This window comes from Cyprinus carpio, chromosome A5 (assembly GCF_018340385.1).
Source record: "Cyprinus carpio isolate SPL01 chromosome A5, ASM1834038v1, whole genome shotgun sequence".
Classification (NCBI taxonomy): domain Eukaryota; kingdom Metazoa; phylum Chordata; class Actinopteri; order Cypriniformes; family Cyprinidae; genus Cyprinus; species Cyprinus carpio.
Genome location: NC_056576.1, coordinates 15452808 through 15473139, shown reverse-complemented (window position 1 = coordinate 15473139; position 20332 = coordinate 15452808). Strand labels below are relative to the sequence as shown.

The following is a 20332-nucleotide window of genomic DNA, read 5'->3' as shown; positions in this document are numbered from 1 at the left end:
GCGGAATTTTCAGCAGACGTTACTCCAGTCTTCAGTGTCACATGATCCTTCAGAAATCATTCTAATATGCTGATTTTCTGCTTAAGAAACATTTCTTATGGTGTATTCACACCAGACGCGGATGTAATTATTCGCACGAGTAGATCACATACAAAGTCAATGCAAAGACACGAATAGAGGCGAATTCGCACCGGGTGACGTGAATGACGATAATCGCCTCAATCGCGTGTTCTGCGCAAGTTCAAAAATTTTAACTCGAGCAGAAAATTCACATGACGTGTTCTAACACAAGCCAATCAGCGAAGAGATTCTTGACACATCCAGTTGAATCAAACAATAGAAGAGAGTATTATTATAGTCATCTGTTATTATATAGGTCTGGAGCATAGAAGAAAACCATTAAAATCAGTTGTAGTTGTATTTTATTAGCATGGCTACAGAGATGCTGCTATCAATAACAAAATAATAGTAATATCAGTGTATATATACAGTAGTAAATGTAACACACACATTAATACAGGATCCTAATGTTATTCATCCTCCTCTGGATGGTGCTGTGAACCCAGACATGTCGGCGTTTGGCTTTCCATTGTATTCAAGTAGGGCTCGCTGCAGACCAAAGATCCAGGGGGCGTGGTCGGATCCACATCTAGGGGGTGGAGAATGGTAGGTTTAGGGGTGGAGATGGGTAGGTTTAAGGATCAGGGGTAGGTTTAGGTAAATGTAAGATGATCTAGATCGAACCACGCCCCCTGGATCTTGTGGTCTGCAGCGAGACGCTTCTCATTGTATTTGGGACTTTTTGACAGCAGGTACAAAACAGTGATTGTAGTTATCTCCACCATGGTTGATCACGCTGTTCGCGATGTGACACAAAAAACATCCCGCAAGTAATCTAGAGCGAGTGACGTGATGCGCATATTCCCTTTGCGTCTGGAGTGACCACACACCATTATTATTACAGCTATGCTGTTTAATATTTTTGTGGAAACCATGATAAATAAAAAATTACGATTCTTTAATGAAAGCTCAGAAGAACAGCATTTAAAAATATATATATATAATCAGAATCAGAAAGAGGTTTATTACCAAGTGTGCTTACACAAGGAATTTTTCTTGGTGACAAAAGCTTCCAGAACACAGACACGTTGACAAGCGACAAGACACAGATAACAAAAAATATGTGAGGAAAAATAAATATGTAAAAACAATACACAATTGAAAAAGAGACAGTAAACAGTATATTGTATGTACGGTGCTATAGACAAATTATGCAAGGGAATGTGGGTAGATGTAAGATATATTAAGTCACAAACATATGTATAATAAATATACTGTAAGTATAGATAGTTTGGTATTGCACATTTTATTGCACAAAGGGGAGAAATGATTTGTAACACTGTAAAATGAATTTTACTTATTTATACCTTAAATAATTTTTTTTTAAATTCAAATAAGTTGCAAATGTTGCAATCGTTGTGTCTAAGAGATGTCTCATCTGACAACGTTATACCCCTGCTCTGTCATTGTCAGTATGTTACTTTAGTGTGCTTCAAACTCTTTTTCCTCTGGGACTAATCAGATGATGTGTTCGTCATGTACCATCCTAATGCCCCATTTCATGGCCATATCATCTCTTTACGATGTCAGATTTATGAACTGTTCATTTAAAGCACTGCCTTGTAACAGCTTGCTGAGATTTCCTCCCTCTGTAATGTGCCCTCACATCACCTCCAAAGTTGCAGTACATAATTAACATAAAACTCTCATTAAAAGTGCATCCCTCAAAACCGCCAACATTCTCAGCTGTGGCCCATTTTGTCAAGTCACACATCAAAGACTTTGTTCAAACTGTGCGTAAATCCGATTAGTTTTTCAAATCCAGTCTTTAGCAGTCTTTTCTTAACAGTCTTTTCTGCACTCATATATATATATATATATATATTCAGGCTGTTCAGACTACAAAATAAAAAGAAAGAATTAGCAAAAGATTAATATCTAAACATTTCCTCTATGCATTCATGAATGCTGTCAGATTATAGTGGTGGCTTTATATTTGCACGTTTGGTCCCTAGGGTTCTAAATTTCTGGTACACCTTGGACAGAAAATGAGCTGGAAATGGAGAGAGAGAAAGAGTGATGGTGAGTGTGTGGCACAGGGGTTTAATATTTCTTTGCCAAATTAAAAGTACAACCACAGGGACATCTCTGTTTTGTTCACACTGATAATGAAGCATGCTGAGACTCCTATCTGAGATTGATGTAACTTCCCTGATGTGTACAGCACATCCCCAGACATGTTATTTTCAACTTCTACACTGTAGAGGACAAGAACTGTTAGAGTAAAATATCACGGGCTCATGAGAGCCTCCAGCCACATGCAGAATGTTCAGTGTTAGTATAGGTTGTCATAAATAATCCATATTACATACAGTGATGATGTGTGTATCAGTTTCTTTTTTAAAACCGCTGTTTCACTTTAGAAATTAATATCAGCCATTACCATTTCATGGTTTGTGCGATGGCTCTGAGAAATGCAAATCTCTTCCTACATCTGTGGAGCAATGGATCAGTCATTTGGAAATTATATGTTTGAAAACCCACAAACAGCACTTTTTGGTCAGTTTCAGCTAAGTTTTAATGAAGTGATACAATGGCTAATTTTCAAGGTTCCTGAAGTACCAGGAAATGTTTCCACTGAGCATTTGTTCGTAACCTGTATTTTCAGTCTATTTGGCTCTTCAATTGGCTTGTGGAGATGTATACCATGAAAAGGTTAATTTACACTTTCTAAAACAGCAGTAGCAACCTAAACAGGAATTGTGTTCTACTGAATGTGAAAAATGTGCACTAAAAAAAAGTATGAAAAAAATAGGATTTATTTCAACTGTAAATTTTCAAAGCATTATCAGTGTCAATTTACAATCAATATTTCAGAAATGCATGTTGATTATTTAATTTCCTATCCCAATATATTGATAGCTTGCTTGTGACAGGGAGCTCTCAGAAAAGTCTAGAGCTGGGATTCTCCCACTGGGAGTGATGTTGTACTACGCTGTCCTCTATTCAGATTACTCATAGTAGGGAAGTCATCCATCGGTTCCATATCCATCCGTCTCTCTTTCTCTCTCTCTCTCTCTCTTTCTTTGTTTCCAGTCTGTTCTATATTTGCTCTGGGCCACGCAGGCTCTCTGTTTTCCCTCATGCTGTATCCCATCCCATCCATCTTTAATTAAAGAAAGAGAGAACATCACTGTGTCCTGACAGACACAATTAGTAGGCAAATGGCAGCAGTTTTTCTGTGGATTTTTTGACACCATGGTTAATAACTAAAGCAAACACCTTTTTTCTCTGTACTTTGTTTTTACCCTATCTTACATATTTTGAGCTCATTTTATTTTCCTTTTGCGATAGGTATTGTTGGTTATAGTGAATATAACCAATTATTTATAGAAAAACAACAAGATTAAAATCATATAAAGAAATCATACTGTGCATGACTATAGCCAACTTTCTAAGACATGACATATCTCAAATATAGTTTTTCACTCTTTCCTGCTCTTTGTGTGGTGTTAATACCATTGGATGTCTGATAAACCTCTTTGAAATCTCTCTGCTTTTCCTCATTTGGTTACAGAGGCTATGAGGACCCCATAGAGACTGAATTAATCGATGAAAGACACCCCTACATTCATGGCATGTACCCAGCACCTCTTGCCCAGCCTGAAAGGGGCAGCTTGGCCAGTCTAGACCGCATGGGCGGACGACGCTCCCCTTCGATTGACAGCATCCGCAAAGACCCGCGCTGGAGGGACCCCGACCTGCCTGAGGTCATCGCCATGCTAGGCCACCCCATCGATCCAGTCAAATCCAATGCAGCCGCCTACTTGCAGCATCTTTGCTATGAAAACGACAAAATAAAGAAAGATGTTAGGCAGCTGAAGGGGATTCCAGTGCTTGTGGGCTTGCTGGACCACCCTAAAGCAGAAGTCCATCGCAAGGCCTGCGGAGCTTTGAGAAACATCTCCTATGGCAAGGACCATGATAACAAGGTGGCCATCAAGAGCTGTGATGGGATTCCTGCTCTCATACGTCTGCTGAGGAAAACCAATGACATGGAAGTTCGGGAACTTATCACAGGTATGATATGATAACTACATTCCATACTGGAATTTAGCAATGTGATCATGAACACAAACTTTGTAAAGTGGGTTGTACGTGGGGATTCACCCACCTAATTATGGCCACGTTCACACAGCGGCAGAATACGGTTGTCAGTCCTGTATTTGAGTCCTTAATACAGTTACGTTCACACACAGTACAGTAATTTTTTCGGGACTCACAACCGTATGAACTTAAACTTGTGGCTCAATTGGACACTTGTTGTGTCAGAAAGTGATAAGACTTTCTGTTTTATGGATGTCGCCATCTTTGATATTACTTTGGTCACTGTCACTATGGTAACTGGTAAGGAATACGGGCTTGAGTCCTGTTGCACGTCCATACAGACAGTATTGGAGAAGCTAATGTAAGTTGGTGTGTGAACGAGACATTTCAAGACTCACACCTGTAAGTAAATGCAGTTGTCAGTACAAAAAACTGACAGTGTGAACGTAGCCTATTATGATATTTTGGACTCTTTTTTTTTTCTTCTTTTCTTGCTCTTTTGATACCATGTACCAATTATTTTAAATGTAATAATATTTCACAATATAACTGTATTTTAGCATTTGGTCTATTAACAAGAGATTCTTCCAAAAATATATATATATTTTTTTAATCTAGCAGACACGAAACTTTTGAAGAGTAGTGTATAAATAGTCCATATTTGGGAACATAGGTAACAATTTTAAGAATGCTGCATTGCTTGACTCTAGTCTAAAATTTGAGGAGGACATTTTTATGGTGGTAATAGGAGCTGGTTGAAATTCAATTCTAGATTCATCAGGCTTTCCTCTGTGTGACTGCCTGACCAATAGAAGTCATTTTCAGTCCAATAACCTTTCATATTTTTTAGCTTGTTTGTCTTAAATCTATGATTCATTCATTTTTATTTTTCTCATTTCATCCAGTCATGCTTGGCGAGCATCCTACTAATACTAGCCATAGGCCTTTCACCATGTTTTGCATGTTTAAGTACCAGATGAGTCCAGACTGATGTTGACTGAATCCAGGTCAGTCTTTCAGAGGACTGCTGAGCAGAGTCTTGACCTGCTAAATGTCACTATAAGAGCACGCTGGGGTTTATGTGTGTCCTCCGGGACCTTAATCCCTAGGCCTAGTCTCCATGACCTGACACACATTTACTAGAACGTGGACAATGCAAAAGAGGTCCGGCTTCAGACCGGACACGCAATACACAAAGACCAAAGACCATGTTTGCATGCATACACAAGACATTTTATTACTGGAACAAGGTTTTTATGTCACTGACAGACAATGAGGGATTTACAAAATCTTAAGAAAATAAAACAATAATAAGCATTTGTATATGAAATAATTCTAAACATATCCCATTTTGGGGTCAGTAAGATTTTTTCATGATTATGCTCAGCAGCGGCTGCATTTGTATGATTATATTGTGAAATATTATACAATTTAAAATAACTGTTTTCTAATTTAATATATTTTACAAAATCAGAAATTACTTATTAATATTAATGTTGAAAACAGTTCTATTGCTTAATATATGAAATATAAATTTTTGCACCATTATATATTTCTTTTATGTCACTTTGATCAAATTAATGCATTCTTGCTGAACTAAAGTATTAATTTCTTTCAATTTCTTTTAATCTTGCTCACCCCAAACTTTTGAATAGTAATGTCCATGCTTAAAAATACTGAGTTCAGATCTTTCCTCTACTAGGGTTTGGTGAAACTACAGAAAAAGAAAAAAAAAAATTCTGGTAATGACATCTGGTAATGAGTGAATCCTCATACTGCTGGAGTGTGAAACAGTGATGAATAACAGCTCCGCAGCCTCTATGATTAACTTTACAGCTAAAAATAGCTCTTTTCTACAGGATTGAGGGAATATAGTGTGTCAGTTCCAAACCAAGCCCCTGGAATGTTTTTTCTACAATTAAAAATAATTGCAGGGTTTTAAAAATAGGTTCACCTTGTGCTCTTGAACGCCATGGTTGGTGCCCATGTATCGTCAGCAGCACTTATTTGCACCTTCAACCAAGAAACTCACTGAGCGTATATTGCTAGTACTTTTTTCTTTGTTCATTTTTTTTCTGCTTATAATTTTTCATTACCTTTTCCACTTTGTATTTTAGCATTATTTTTAATTAAACTGTCTGTTTTAATTTGGTGACCCTGTGTTAAATGTTCTTCATGCACTATGAATATTTAGCAGTTCATATTAATATTTTAAATTAAGGTGGTCAAGAATGATGCAACTTCAAAGCATCATAATTTCATTTTCAGAGCTCTCCAGCTTAAATGTTAATTGATGGAAATGTATTATTTAATTACAGCCAACCAGCTGCAGCAGTATGTTTATACCAGTAGCCATGAACCTCTGCTTCCTTGTCTGCGTTCTGTATCTTAGTATCTGCTTCAACTCTCCATCTCTACCTCATTCGTTTTGCTCTGATCAAGCAAGGTACTAGTAGAAACAGATTTAAGATGTACTTCCTAATTCCATAATAAGTACTATATTGCACAGACTCCACTTCTCTGTGTTTTTGCACATTGAAGTCAGACTTGTCAGTCTATGTACAGTATTAGTCTTGGGGCTTTTTCAGTGACTTTTTCTGCTGGTTGCATCATTACTCCAGTAGGTGGCAACAAGTGACTGTCAGAGTCAGCAAGTCATTATTATCTGATTCCTTCAAAACTCTGATTCATTCAGAAATGAAACAAGTGACTTTATACGTGAGTCATTGAATCATTCACTGAACAGATTTGTTCAAAAACATACTGCTATTATATGTTGTTTGGATACACGGTTAGACTTGGTAGAACATGAAAAGGTTGCATGCTGTGACCTCATCCTCGAAAAATGTACACACAAATGGTAAAATAAAAATATATGATCCAAATTACATTTAAAAATATAATTACTAAATGACAGTGTTTCATTTGAATCATATGGTCTGAATATTTCTTTGTTTTTGTGTGGATTACTGTTTGTGTACTTGTGCAGGGTTCTCCTCAAATCACCTGATTATATTTGAAAAAAAAAAAGAAGGACATTAGAAAAAGGCCACAAAACATTACAAAATGACATTTGTTCAGAAATTCCACAAGTATGGTGGCATTTCTGAGATGATTACTTCATTTAACCTTCTTTACTTTTTCTTTCTCTCTGACTCGGCTGTCCAATCAGTGTATGATGAATGGCAGGGGGCAGGATGGGACTGTAATAGCCCTAAGTGAATGGCCTGTTAGAACAGCATGTCTGCTGCTCCCAGGAAATTGAATTAACTGGGAGGCTTCAATGACAAGCAGGAAGGAGTAAACTCAATCAGGCTGCACCTCTTGCTAGGTTCAGCTTCCCTCATGTGGGTTTCATTGGCTCCTTTTGTATTCAATATGTGGGATATCCAGGAACCTGCAAAAGATGCCAGGGGAACTAAACCGATACGACACTAGGTGTGTGTGTGTTGTGTGTGTGTGTGTATATATATATATATATATATATATATATATATATATATATATATATACATATATACAAACACACACACACACACACACACACACACACACACATACATATATGTATACAGCCTTTGGCTGTTTCAAACTGCTCCAGTTGTCTGCCTCCTACTAAAGCCAATGAAGTGAAGTTAATCAGCATGTGTTACATCTCCTCTGACTACAAGCCCATCTGACACAAATAACACGTGCACGAGTGCATGAGCTAGCTGGTAATGAACCATGCTCTTTAATGTTCCACGTTACCAAATAGACATTCCCACATTCGGCAGCAGCTATGTGTACGGCGTCTGTTATCTGGACTTCAACCAGGGTCTAATGGCCATTCAGCACCTAAGAGGAAATACACACACATGGATGGAAGTACAATTTTGGTTATTATCCGACAGTACATCATTTATTTTGGTGGTTAAAAGAACCTGAGCCCACATTACACAGAGCTACAACATGTTTACTTCTTGTCTCCTGTTGAAGTTATTATGAGCAGAAATTGATCTGGAAGTAATTGCAGAGTGAAAAGAACATGGAGGGATTATGATGTGTATGAAGGGCAGAAAAATAGATTCAGAGTTGTATCAGGATATAAATTTGTTTGAGTGTGTAGTCAGCTATGTAAACACTTGCTATTTCTGTTTTTAGAGAGTATGACCTGTTGTCCTGAGACTTTGTTTTTACTAACCCAAGAAAAGGCTGTTTATTTATTCACTGTACATTTCCAAGGGTAGCAGCAGCTGTATGGGTCTTGCCAAGTTAATAAAACAAAGGCCAGTCTTTCTTAACTCTGTAGGCGTATATATGTCCTCTCTCATATAAAAAAATCCTCTCTTTTATAATATATAAAAAAAAACACCCTCCCCCCCACACTCTCTTTACACTCAGAAAAATTTCTCAAAAATCTTTTTTCCTTTCCTTTTTTCTTGTCCAATCCTTCTTATTCGTGGTCTGTAATGGAGGTTCCTGTCTAAAAACTCAGAATCAATGCTTTTGTAATGCGTGGGGTGTCAACAGATCTAACAGCGGTGCCACTTTTTGTTTGTAGCTCTTGTGTCAGGTTAAGAGGTGTAACAGGTCCTTCTTTTCCTTTTTCTTTCCTCTCTCTCTTACTCCACCTGATAGGAACACTTTGGAACTTGTCCTCCTATGAGCCACTGAAGATGGTGATAATTAACCACGGGCTACAGACGATGACTAACGAGGTCATTATCCCTCATTCGGGCTGGGAACATGAGCCGAATGAGGACTCAAAGCCACGAGATGCAGAGTGGACCACAGTCTTCAAGAACACATCAGGATGTTTAAGGTATACTGGTCTGATTGACAGCACCTTTCACATCCTTCTTAGCTGACCTAGAACAATGGCAGTGAAAACTCTTATTGGTCTTACTGGGTTCCTGCAAAAGCTTTTTACCCATTTCTTCGATTCTAATTTAATTGCTAAAACATTTCAGATGAATGAAAGAAGTTTATTTCAGCTTCATTTCAATAAACAAAACTTTTTAATAGCTTACGCTTTAGTTAAAAATGACAGCACTGGCCTCTTGTGTCTAACTCACTGTTACACTGCCATATGTTCCTGTGCACTAGTGGTAGAAAAGCAAATTGTTTAGCTTTGAGAAGATAGTTTTTGCCTATGGGAATAGCAGTTAAACTAAGCTTTAGTTATAGAGAGGCAACCGATGTATCTACAGTATATGGAAAACAAAAGTGGGAACAGATAATTTTGTATAGACTGAACTTATTTTTCTTCTGGCAAAATCTTTGAAAATATATAAAAACATTATAACTAAAGGCAAAAATCAATAGCCTCTGTCTATTCTATATTTAGCCATTTTTGGTATAATGTTCCGAGCCTCTCTGCAGACACTGATCCTCTCCTCTGCGGGTCATTCTAGCAGCTCACCTTTTGATTAAGAAAAGCAAGAAAACATTGTTGTGTAAGAGATTCTGCTCTTTGCCTGAAAAGGAAATGTCTTTTTTGTTGTTGTTGTTTTAATTCAGTGTGATCTTTGCCTGTCTCAGCAATTATAAATGGACATTTGATCCGTGTGTAACAATAAGTATGTTTCAAAACTCTAGCATATGCCTTGACCATCACTGACCTGGCAACACAACCCACTGACTGATATGAACTGAGAACGACTCATCCGATCATGAAATCTTCCTCCACTGAAGTGATCATCGGTTTAAACAATGTGTTACAGTGCCATGATTGTGCCTACAGTGATCCTTCTTTTTCAGGATTCACATATGGTTGTTGCACTCTTGACACTGTGGCATCAAATCAGTTTATTGTTGCCTTGTTTGGCTGCGACTATCCTTGTTTGACCTTCTGTGTGGATAAGCCTCAGTGCACAGGTCTGATTGTTTAAATCAGCTTGCTAGCGGCAGAAGCAGGTCAGTGTAGTTTCATGACCTCAAGTGCTCTCTTTAAATCCTTAATCTTGTGATTGCATGAGTAGGTACTTCCAGCACAGTGTTGTGTTCTGGTTGTGTCTTAAAGGCAGAGCCAAAATTTGCAAATATGATGACATTTGGTGTATACAGTCTGAGGTGTGATTCAGATATCATTATTTTTATTTTTTGTTACTTACTACACTTTTGATTGTATTCGGGTCTTTCAGAAGCAGGATTTGGATGCTACAAGAATTCACTTGAGTAACTGTATGTGGTATTTCACCACTGAATAAATGTAGCGTTCATCCTCTTTTCTTTTTCCTTTAATTCCTCCCTCTCTCTTCTTATTTGAGCTGTGTCCTGTTTTGTGTGTGAGCTCAGCACTGAAGCTCCGGAGGGACGGTGCTGTGTTTCCACCCTTTGTTTCCTCTTTAGCAGCCAGGCCTCTAATCTCCTGCTGCTGCTGCTGGTTGTGCTGCAACCTGCTGGGCCATGTCCAGCTTCTGCTTGCTTCTCTGTATGTGACTCTACCTCCCTGCTATCATCCATTCTTCTCAGTCTCTCCCTCTGTTCCCTTTCCTTTCAAGTATACCATTTTATAAAACACTCTTTTTTGGAGGTAGACCTACTGGATCTCTAATATCTGGAAAACTTAATTATGCAGTTTAGAAGCATGGACATTATTGCAATAGTTTTATTTATGTATCTATTATTGATTGAGTTATGCTCTCTTAACTTCTTGAAAGTTGATATAAAAAATATAGTAAAAGTAGTATTGTGAAATATTTAAATAACTAATTTTACTATTTTAGTATATTTGGCAAAGCAAAGTATATTTTCTGCAGTCATTACTCCAGTCTTCAGTATCACATGATCCTTCAGAAATCATTCTGATATGCTGATTTGCTGCTCAAGAAACATTTCTTCTTAATAGCTTTACTGAAAGCAGTTATGCTGCTTAATTGTTTCGTGGAAACCATTAAACATTAATTGGGATTCTTTGATGAAAGCATTTAGAAACAGTAATAGAAATATTTTGCAGGCAGTCAATTAATCAGAAATGTGTTTTTTCTCTCGCTCTCTTTTTCATGCATCATAAGCAAGCACAATCCAGTATTGGTCGTCCTCTTTCTCTTCATTTTAAAGAGGAGCATTGTGAACATTTCCTAAAACAATTTCCCTTTTCTTACTTTTTCTCAACCTCCTTATCTCTCTTTAGCTCTTTCTCCTTTGCCAAGGCTCTCACTGGCTATTGCCCTGTGACAGGTCAATCAATATTATGAGGTTAACCAGTGCCTCAGGTGGCAGTACAGCCATCATGGCATCATGTGTTTCCATGTGACGCCACCTCTCAGCAAGTCATCGCAGACATGCGGCTGTGTACAACGCCACTCCATCCTCATCCTGTCTTTTTAGCCTCAGCTCAGCCTGTATCCATGGAAACTGTATCCAGTGACATCTGTTGCCTAGTAAGCTGCTTGGAGGCACAGTTTTGTTTCCTGTCTCTCTTCAGCAGAGGGAAAAGCACCCTTTATTTATTTCTTTGCTCATTGTGACAAATGTGCACATTTGTAATTCATGATTAAGTAGTGCATCCTTGACCTGTTTGTATTTGAGATTTTTGAAGGAAAACTTAAGGAAAACTTTGAGCCAAAAATGACTCATCTTTGCCATCCAGAATGAAGATTTTGCCTCTCATTCTGACAGCACCCGTTCACTGCAAAGGATCCATTGGAGAGCAAGTGATGTAATGCTAAATTTCTCCAAATACATTCTGATGAAGACATTAACTCATCTACTGTACATCTTGGATGGCCTGAGGGTGTGCAAATTTTCAGCAAATTTTTATTTTTGATAGACCTACTGTAGAGCAGAGCCAACGATGAAGGGTTTTCAGGGTCAGTCAATGAATAATACATTCCTCACATTATTCTATACAAAAATATATTAGGACTGGTCATTTGATTTTTGAATTAAGATCTTTTATTTAAAAAAGACCTGCATATTCATATAAATAATATAATATATTAAATATTTGTAAAAAAAATTCTATTACATTTTGCCACAGTATTATAAATTGGATTCTCAAAACTATTAAGGTACAAGAGATTGTAGGAAGGAAGTATTCAATATTGTGCTGACTGTCCTTCAGGCATTATGGAGGAAAAAGACAGGTAGCGGTAAAAATGCAATACATCTCTCTCATATCTGGATTGCTGCCACAACAGATGTACAGCTGGAAAACGTTACATTCCATACGGGTGTTATACTGCAAATGGGTTTAAATTTCCTCTGCTGGAAAAGAACTCATTTGTTTGCAGGGTGCTAGTTTAATTTGTGTTTTCTCCAGTTGTCGTTTGATAGTGATTACTCTGGAGTGAGGCATTTTTATGGGTAGGATTTTAACTTGGCAATCTAGTTATAAAGAACTACAGCTTGAACAGCTGGTAGGAAAGAAATATCAGGGTAAAGGATGCAGAACACAGGTGGCTCCTGGTGCCTTCTCAGGCTGTGGACACATCTGATGTTCTTTTCATTTTTATATAATGCTAACCATGTAACTTTATAATGTAATCTGTCCTCCATTAATTTTTAAAGAGGGACATTGGTCATTTTAGCAGGTCTGAGATCAGAACAAGGCTTCAGTGTGAGTTTAATTGGACTGGGAGACTGTTTATTGTTTACAGTGTTGGGCAGTAACTAGTATTGTAACTAATTATTAATAATATTTCAGTAATAATATTACAGTTACCATCCATAAAACAGCTAGTTACTTAGTTACTATTGATGCCTCAACCCTTACTGATTTGAAATCCTACAATGCAATTATTCCTAGATTTATTTTCATAATTTTCTTGACTCACACATGCACCAGACAAGCTTGGAATATGGAAAAACTTAATATCTGTATATTGGTTGTAAAAAAAGCAATATCTGTGTCTGTATGTTTTTGCTTTTTGTCAAGCTTTTATCAGTCTTTGCACTTAAATTCAGATTCTTTCTAGTGAATCCATTCATATAAACAGTAAATTAGATATTTTTAAAAAATGCAATTTTAAGTCTTTTTTTAAATAATGTCAATTGACACTAATCACTGTTTTCAAACAGGTTGTATAAAGATGCTGTATTCCAGTTGTTGTAGTACTATCACCATAATCCATTGTTTAATCTGTTTAATCATTTCAAAAATCCAGGCTGTTTTTGTGCATAGATTAAATTATATTGTAAAATATAGTGAAAATTTATTTTATATATTATAATTTAATATTTGAAATATATTTGAACATATTTGAAAGATATTAGCAGTTCCTTAGTTTCTTTTTGCCAATAACTTGTATCTTGTATCTAACTCCTTTTACAAGAGCAGTTTGGCTAAGTTTACCTACTTTAATTATGATTAGTTTGTAGCTTGGCAAGTTAAAGTTTCAAAGTAGCTCCCTTAACAAAATCTTTTAATGTGTCAGCTTATGATGTATAATTAGTGCAAATTACTTGTGCTTACTCATGCTTTTGCTGTTTGCTGTAGGAATGTGAGCTCTGATGGTGCAGAGGCACGCAGACGGTTAAGAGAGTGTGAGGGGCTGGTGGATGCCTTGCTGCATGCACTGCAATCTGCTGTGGGAAAGAAGGACATGGACAACAAAGTGAGTGTATTCAGAAGAGAGAGCACCTGCCTCCTGTATCCATCTTTGTTTAAACATCACACACACACACACACACACACACACACACAGACACAACATTCACAAACACCAGACTTCACACACACAAATATGAAAAAGAATAAACACATGTCACACACACATCACACAACACAAACCCAGGCAAGTGATCAGGACCAAATGTAAAGCAAAGGGGTCTTGTTTGGTGTAATAAGTGAAAGTGGAAAGGAATACAGCCATGTCAGTTTGGTGACCCATACTCAAAACAGCACTCTGCATTTAACCCATCCAAAGTGCACACACACAGCAGTGAACACACACCGTGAACACACACAACTGGAGCAGTCGAACCACAATTTTTGCTGCGGTGCACGGGGAGCTCTCTGGGAGTTCGGCCCTTGCTCAAGGGCACCTCTTGTGGTATCAAACTCTCAGACTCGAACCCACAAACATTTGTAATAATACAAACAAAATCAGCACAGCTGTGTAGGTAATAACTTGCCTGGCACAACAGTCAAAAAAAGATGTAAATAGTTGTATTATGAGACATAAAATCAGCACAGCTGTGTAGGTAATAACTTGCCTGGCACAACAGTCATTATTCAAACATATTTGACTGTGCAATGCTGCAATTGAACAATTATAATTATAAAATGACATAGATAATTATTGTTATTAGTTAATTGAAATAAGAACTATTTAGTCTTTTGTGGACAAATGGTCACTTTTTTTAAAGACACTTTTTCCCTTACAAAATGCCTGCATAAAAAAAGTTTCATTCTTTAAATTTTTGTCTCTTGCTGTCTCTTAGTCTGTGGAGAATTGTGTTTGCGTCATGAGGAACCTGTCTTACCACGTGCACAAGGAGATTCCAGGGGCTGAGAAGTTCCAGGACCCCTCAGCTCTTCAGGGCCCTGGCTCTGCTGGCACTCAGAGGAAGAAGAAAGATGACGCAGGCTGCTTCGGTGGAAAGAAGGCCAAAGGTCATTATTGAATTGTTCTTTATTTCATCTATGTGCTTTATACATCTAAAACAGTGCTGAGCATCTTTAGATCACTGAGCCTTGATCATTAACAGCCGGATGCTTCCATTGCTGGCGGGGTCACGGAGGGCAGTATGATCCTAACATTTACACAACGTCATAAATTGCAGTGCAGGCAGATACTGTAATAGGAAGCTAAATGATGCTTGAATCTCTCTTTGTTTGACCTGTGCTCTTTTGTGACTCATGATTCATAACTGGAATGTGTGTCTGGAGTATCAGTGTTCATATTTAAATGGATGTGGGTGTAGGTTCACTGTCTGTGCTGCTACGTTGTCTGAGTTGAATCAGTTCTTCAAAACACTTCACTTTTAAACTGCTGAGTGTTATTCAGGTACATATTCTTTTACATAATGCCAAAAAGAGCTGATTTATTTCCAGGTTCCAGATAGTTTCAAGGTGTTTTTTTTTTTTTTTTTTTTTTTTTATACTAGTTGTCCAGATTTGTTGTTCTCTCTTAAATGAACTGATGTGAGATATCTTGAATATATTGTAGCGTTGTGCAACTTCCCAGAATAAATAGGCAGGAGACGGAGATCCAGTTCAAAAGCAGCCAATGGCCTTTGTTTATTTCCTGAACGTTACAACCTAAAACACAGGCATCAGGAGGCATCCTAACTTCCCCAAAAACAAGAAAACATGAAGGGTTCTGAACTTTCTCTTTCCTGAGCTGAACTCAAAATGAACTCTCTTCTGCAGCACACACCTGGCCCCTCCCCCAACTATCCCCCCATTAGCAGCTAATAACAGTGAACACATTTATAGGGGGAGCAAATGGCCTCAGCACCCAAATATTAATGATATAATTTAGTGAATTGATTCTTGAACAGACCAATAAGGGAATTCAATAAACAAACTGAAGGAACAAAAGCAAGAATGTCAGTAAGAAGCAGAGATGACAACAGTGATGTCATGCTGTGCCTCGTGGACCATTTTTAATGAGGTTTGTTTATCCGTCAGCAGCCCTGGAGATTTACTTTGAAGCATCAAAACTGTTTTCAACATTGATAATAATAAGAAATGTTTCTTGAGCACCATGAATGATTTCTGAAGAATCATGTGACAGAAAACTGGAGTAATGATGCTGAAAATTCAGCTTTGCCATCAGAAGAATAAATTACAAGTTACAAATATGTTAAAATAGAAAACAATTATTTTCAATTGTAATACTCCACATCCACAACATTGCTTTACAGTAGTTTTGTTCAAATAAATGCTAACTTGCTGAGAATAAGAGAGCTTTTTCACAAACATTTTTGACCCCAATTATTTTAACTGTAGTGTACATATCACAGTACAGTACTGAAGCAAAAAAAAAAATCATATTAAACATCTCCCTTTCTTTGTGTTTCCACTTAGCAATAGCGATGCTCAGCATTTAAAGAGGCAATAGATATTCAAATGTCTGTGATATTAACCCAAATGTGTTGATTTTCAGGTGGCTAGCTTTGATAGTTTAGATTACGAAGTAAATTGCTCAGCCCGATTCTCTTCTATCACACATAGATGGCCTTAAAGAGAAAACTGACTGTAGAAGACTGATTATGCTAATGCCCAGTATAGCAGCCCTGCAGCCACGCTGAGAATACAGTATTACATTATGAATTGTTCTGACAGCATTGCAGAACACAATGTTGCATGAAATCTGTGAATATACTTGAAGTGATACTGTGAAGTTTCTTGAATCCATTTAGTGAATTTAGCTGCAAAAGGCTGCACAAACTCTGTCGTCTTCTTTCTGGAATCTTCACTTAAGAGAGAACTAATGGAGCTGACTCCCTCCTCAACTTTGTACTTGATTCATTTTTTCTTAAACTCTCTCTCCTTTTTCTATGTACTTTTAAGTGGTTCACAAATAAGTTCTGTCTCCTTTAATACACACTCTCTGAATCCCCTTTCTTCTTCCCTGCCTGTTTTTTTTTTCTTTTTTCTTAATGGTCTTGCTGCTGCTCCTGCGTTGGCTAACTGTAGAGGAATGGTTTAATCAAGGTGAGTGTCTCTTCCTGCTTTTCCTCTGTGTGTTTCTCTCAGCGTACACTCACATAATGCCTTCCTCTATCTTCATCAGAATAAACGTTTCATCACTGCCCCCCTTTCACTCTTTCGCCTTCCATTCTTAAATAACTGTCTAGTGTTCCTGTCCTCAAGGAAATGTCAAACCTGTGCCAATTTAGCTGGTTCAAAGCCCCTTTCAGCTGGCATAGATGTCTGTGTCTGCTGTTATCTGTTAACGAGGCCTGCTTTTGCTTCCTGTCTTTTTGCCCATTGCTTTAAAAGGATAGTTCCACTGAAAATGTCATCATTTACTCACTCTAATGTTGATCCAAACCTTTATAATTTTCTTTTTTAACACACAAGGAAATGTCAGAATGTTCACATTGTCCTTTTTCATATAATGAAAGAGAATTTTGTCAAACTCTAAGCAAAAATGGCAAAAAGTACCATAGTACCATCCACACAAAGTCTGCACTTTAATAAGTGTTCGGAAACCATGCAATAGCTGTGTCTGCATAAAAAAAAAGAAAATGATTTTTCTTGTTCATTAGTTAAAATATCAAGAAATCTTTAAACAAGATAAATTTACATAAGAAACAACACTGCATAAGATATTAAGACTTGTTTTTAATTCAAACTTGTTGTCATTAATTTAGTCTTGTCTTACTGCACTGGAGATTTTTCCTTTTAAACAACTTAAAAATCTGCCAATATCTTGCCAATGTCTCATACAGTATTCCTTCTCAAGTACACTTATCTTGTTTTAAGGATTGTTACAGAAAAAGAAATAAAAAAGACTTTAAATTAGGATGTAATTAACTAAATTAATTAATTTAGATGCTTAATTTTCATTAAAAATCTTCCTCTCCACTACAGAGATGTGCATATTCGCATTTGGTGCATCGTGATTGGTTTACAAGACACCATGACATTTGCCATTTTTTAGCAATTCACCAAATTTGAATATGTGCACATTTAATTTATGCAAAGAAGATAAGAGAGCTACAATAATAATTTTTTACTGAAAAATAGCTTTGGTGTTGGTCTTGAGTGATGTTCTGGCTTCAGAGTACTTGAAATCTAGAGTGTGAGTCATGTGGACTATTTCTAAGATGCTTTTTTTGTTGTTTTGGAGCATGTCAAATAAGTTTGGAACAATATGAAGGTGAGTAATGTTCATTTGTAGAGGAACTATCCTTATAACATGTTCTCTGTGTGTGGTAGTGGAGTGGTCTTCATTACTTCACTGTGTTACAGACAGCCGTCCTCCATGACAAAGGCTCTGCATTTTTAATGGGGGTTCCCACTCTTGCGAGCTGGTGTCAAGAGTTTGTCTTTGCATATCTGTGTAGTAGTTAGAATTATATGTGGCACGTCTGTAACCGTGTGTGTGTCTGAGACTGACATTTTCATGCCAGTAAATTCTGTCTCTCATAGTGACACTTACAACTGCTCTTTCTGTCTCGTTCCCTTATGCTCTCTTCCCCTTCTTCACTTAGGGAGGAAAAATGGAGAGCATGACAAAAACTATGACACATTGGACCTACCCAAGCGCACAGAACCCACTAAAGGTATGTCTTCTTTTGACACCACCAAATTATTACATCTTTAAGCTGTCACTCTTTTGAAAAAGGGACAGGAAAAGACCTGACTCTTTTGTTTTTCTGAAAAAGAAAAAAAAAACCTAGATATGAAAGGCAGGTGCATTGCTTTAAGGAAATGAATTCCAGTAAGGTACAGTTTAAAAATAGTGTATGGCCAACACACTGTTATACTACTGAATGTTGTAGTGCACAGATTTATGGGAAGTGAAGCTCTGTTCCCAAACCTAGTGAGCTGCCTACTAAGGCGGTATGCTGAAGCAATACCAGCATCGCAGACAAATTTACTGTAAAGGTGATACCAAAATGCATTGTGACAGGCTCAGTGATAAAATAAAGATGGTAAACGAGATGAGAGAAATGCACTACCATTCAAAAGTGACAGTAAAGACATTTATAATGTTACAAAAGATTACGATATTGTATAAATGCTTGTTCTTTTGAACTTTCTATTCATCAAAGAATCCTGAAAAACATGTTTAACATAAAAATATTTATCAGCACATCTGTTTTCAACATTAATAATAAGAAGAAATGGTTCTTGAGCACCAAATCAACATATTTATTAGAATGATTTGTGAAGGATCAAATGACACTGAGGACTGGAGTAAAAAAAAAAAAAAATCACATGAAAAAACTACATTTTAAAATATGTTAAAATAAAAATTAGCATCAAGTACATGGCATAAAGTAAATAAAAAAATGATTTAAAAAAAACTCTCCTTTTTATGATTGCACTAGAGTTGCTGCTGATTTAAGAAAAGTCACTTATAAGGTTCTGTGATTGTTAAGATGCTGTCTTAACAAGCAGCAGGCAGCATGCTCACTAGGTTTTGGAGCAGAGCTACTGTTTGCACAGAGTGCATTGAGTGCACATCAGCATACGGAGATCCTCTGGGAATCCCAGGTATCAGGTAACAGTACTCTTCTGCTTAGGCCTTTTATCATTGTGACAAACACAGCCATAATCCTCAGCGGCAGAGTGCTAAATAGATGGTGTGTTTTAATACAACTGACATCCCTGACCAAGTTTATCCAGATAGAATGAGGCTGATTTACCCTCAGAAACAGGTCAGATTGAGGCATGTGCTGGGTTAAACCATCTGTGTGTGAGACATGCTCAGACCTTTAGCTTGGACTTGTCTGCAAATTAATCATAAGGGATGCAGGCTATGGGAGAATTTTAAACAAGAAACGTTGCAATGCAGTGGAACAGAACAGGGGTCTCAAGACTAGACGTGCTGTCTTAAAAACCCTGAAAAAACATCCGTCATTCTGGCAATGGTCGAAGATGTCCGTCTCTATTTACACCCGCTGCACAGTCATCAGGGAGCCACTCAATACCTCTTTCCTTCTGACAGACTGATCTAAGATCATTTTACCTCACAGCTCCACTTATTGAGAGAGGAAAATGTTTTATTGAGGCTCATTTTTTATGTATTACTATGAACCACAAAGAGGGATGAAAAATGTATCATTTTTAGAAGACCTGTTTTTTTGTTTTTCGACGAGTCTATAAGGCTTGTGAAAACATCCCATTAAAGAAAAGAAATACTGTTTACTGATCCCCCACTCATGAGAGGATCATCGTTTGTGTATTGTCAGATTTTAAAAGAGAAAATTGAAGCTGGATGAATAAATAGGAATGATGGGAAATCAAATGTAGTGATAGAGTTTTTGTTGAGAGGTCTACATGTGTTTGTTGTTGGAATGTTTTGCTTGGCAGAGAAAAAACAGTAGTTAAAAAAAAAAGTAGCACATGGACAAACCCACAAGGAATCTGCAATTTGTCACATTTTTAATTTGGGAGAAATCTTTGGAATTCATTGGTCTTGAGCACTGGAGGATGGATTAACTATCAAACATATTAATACATTTAGTCATACAGTATATATGATTTTTAACTGAGAAATGGAAAAAAAAAATCAAACTTGAGCACTTTCAATTATACTATGGTTCAAAAGTT

At 37.1% G+C, this 20332-nt stretch overlaps 1 protein-coding gene across 13 annotated transcripts in view; it reads left to right on the top strand.

Annotated features, from left to right (window-relative positions):
* LOC109083416 (armadillo repeat protein deleted in velo-cardio-facial syndrome homolog) overlaps positions 1–20332 on the top strand; it is a 115550-nt gene that overhangs the window by 69364 nt on the left and 25854 nt on the right. For 11 of the 13 annotated variants that reach the window (XM_019098245.2, XM_019098238.2, XM_019098259.2 and 8 more), the window contains 6 exons: positions 3638–4140; positions 8788–8971; positions 13592–13709; positions 14539–14710; positions 16742–16759; positions 18265–18336. In XM_019098245.2, the coding sequence (XP_018953790.1) occupies positions 3638–4140; positions 8788–8971; positions 13592–13709; positions 14539–14710; positions 16742–16759; positions 18265–18336 (1067 nt within the window). The remainder of the gene's footprint in view (positions 1–3637; positions 4141–8787; positions 8972–13591; positions 13710–14538; positions 14711–16741; positions 16760–18264; positions 18337–20332) is intronic. The other 2 variants (XM_019098252.2, XM_019098211.2) reach the window with 1 other exon arrangement.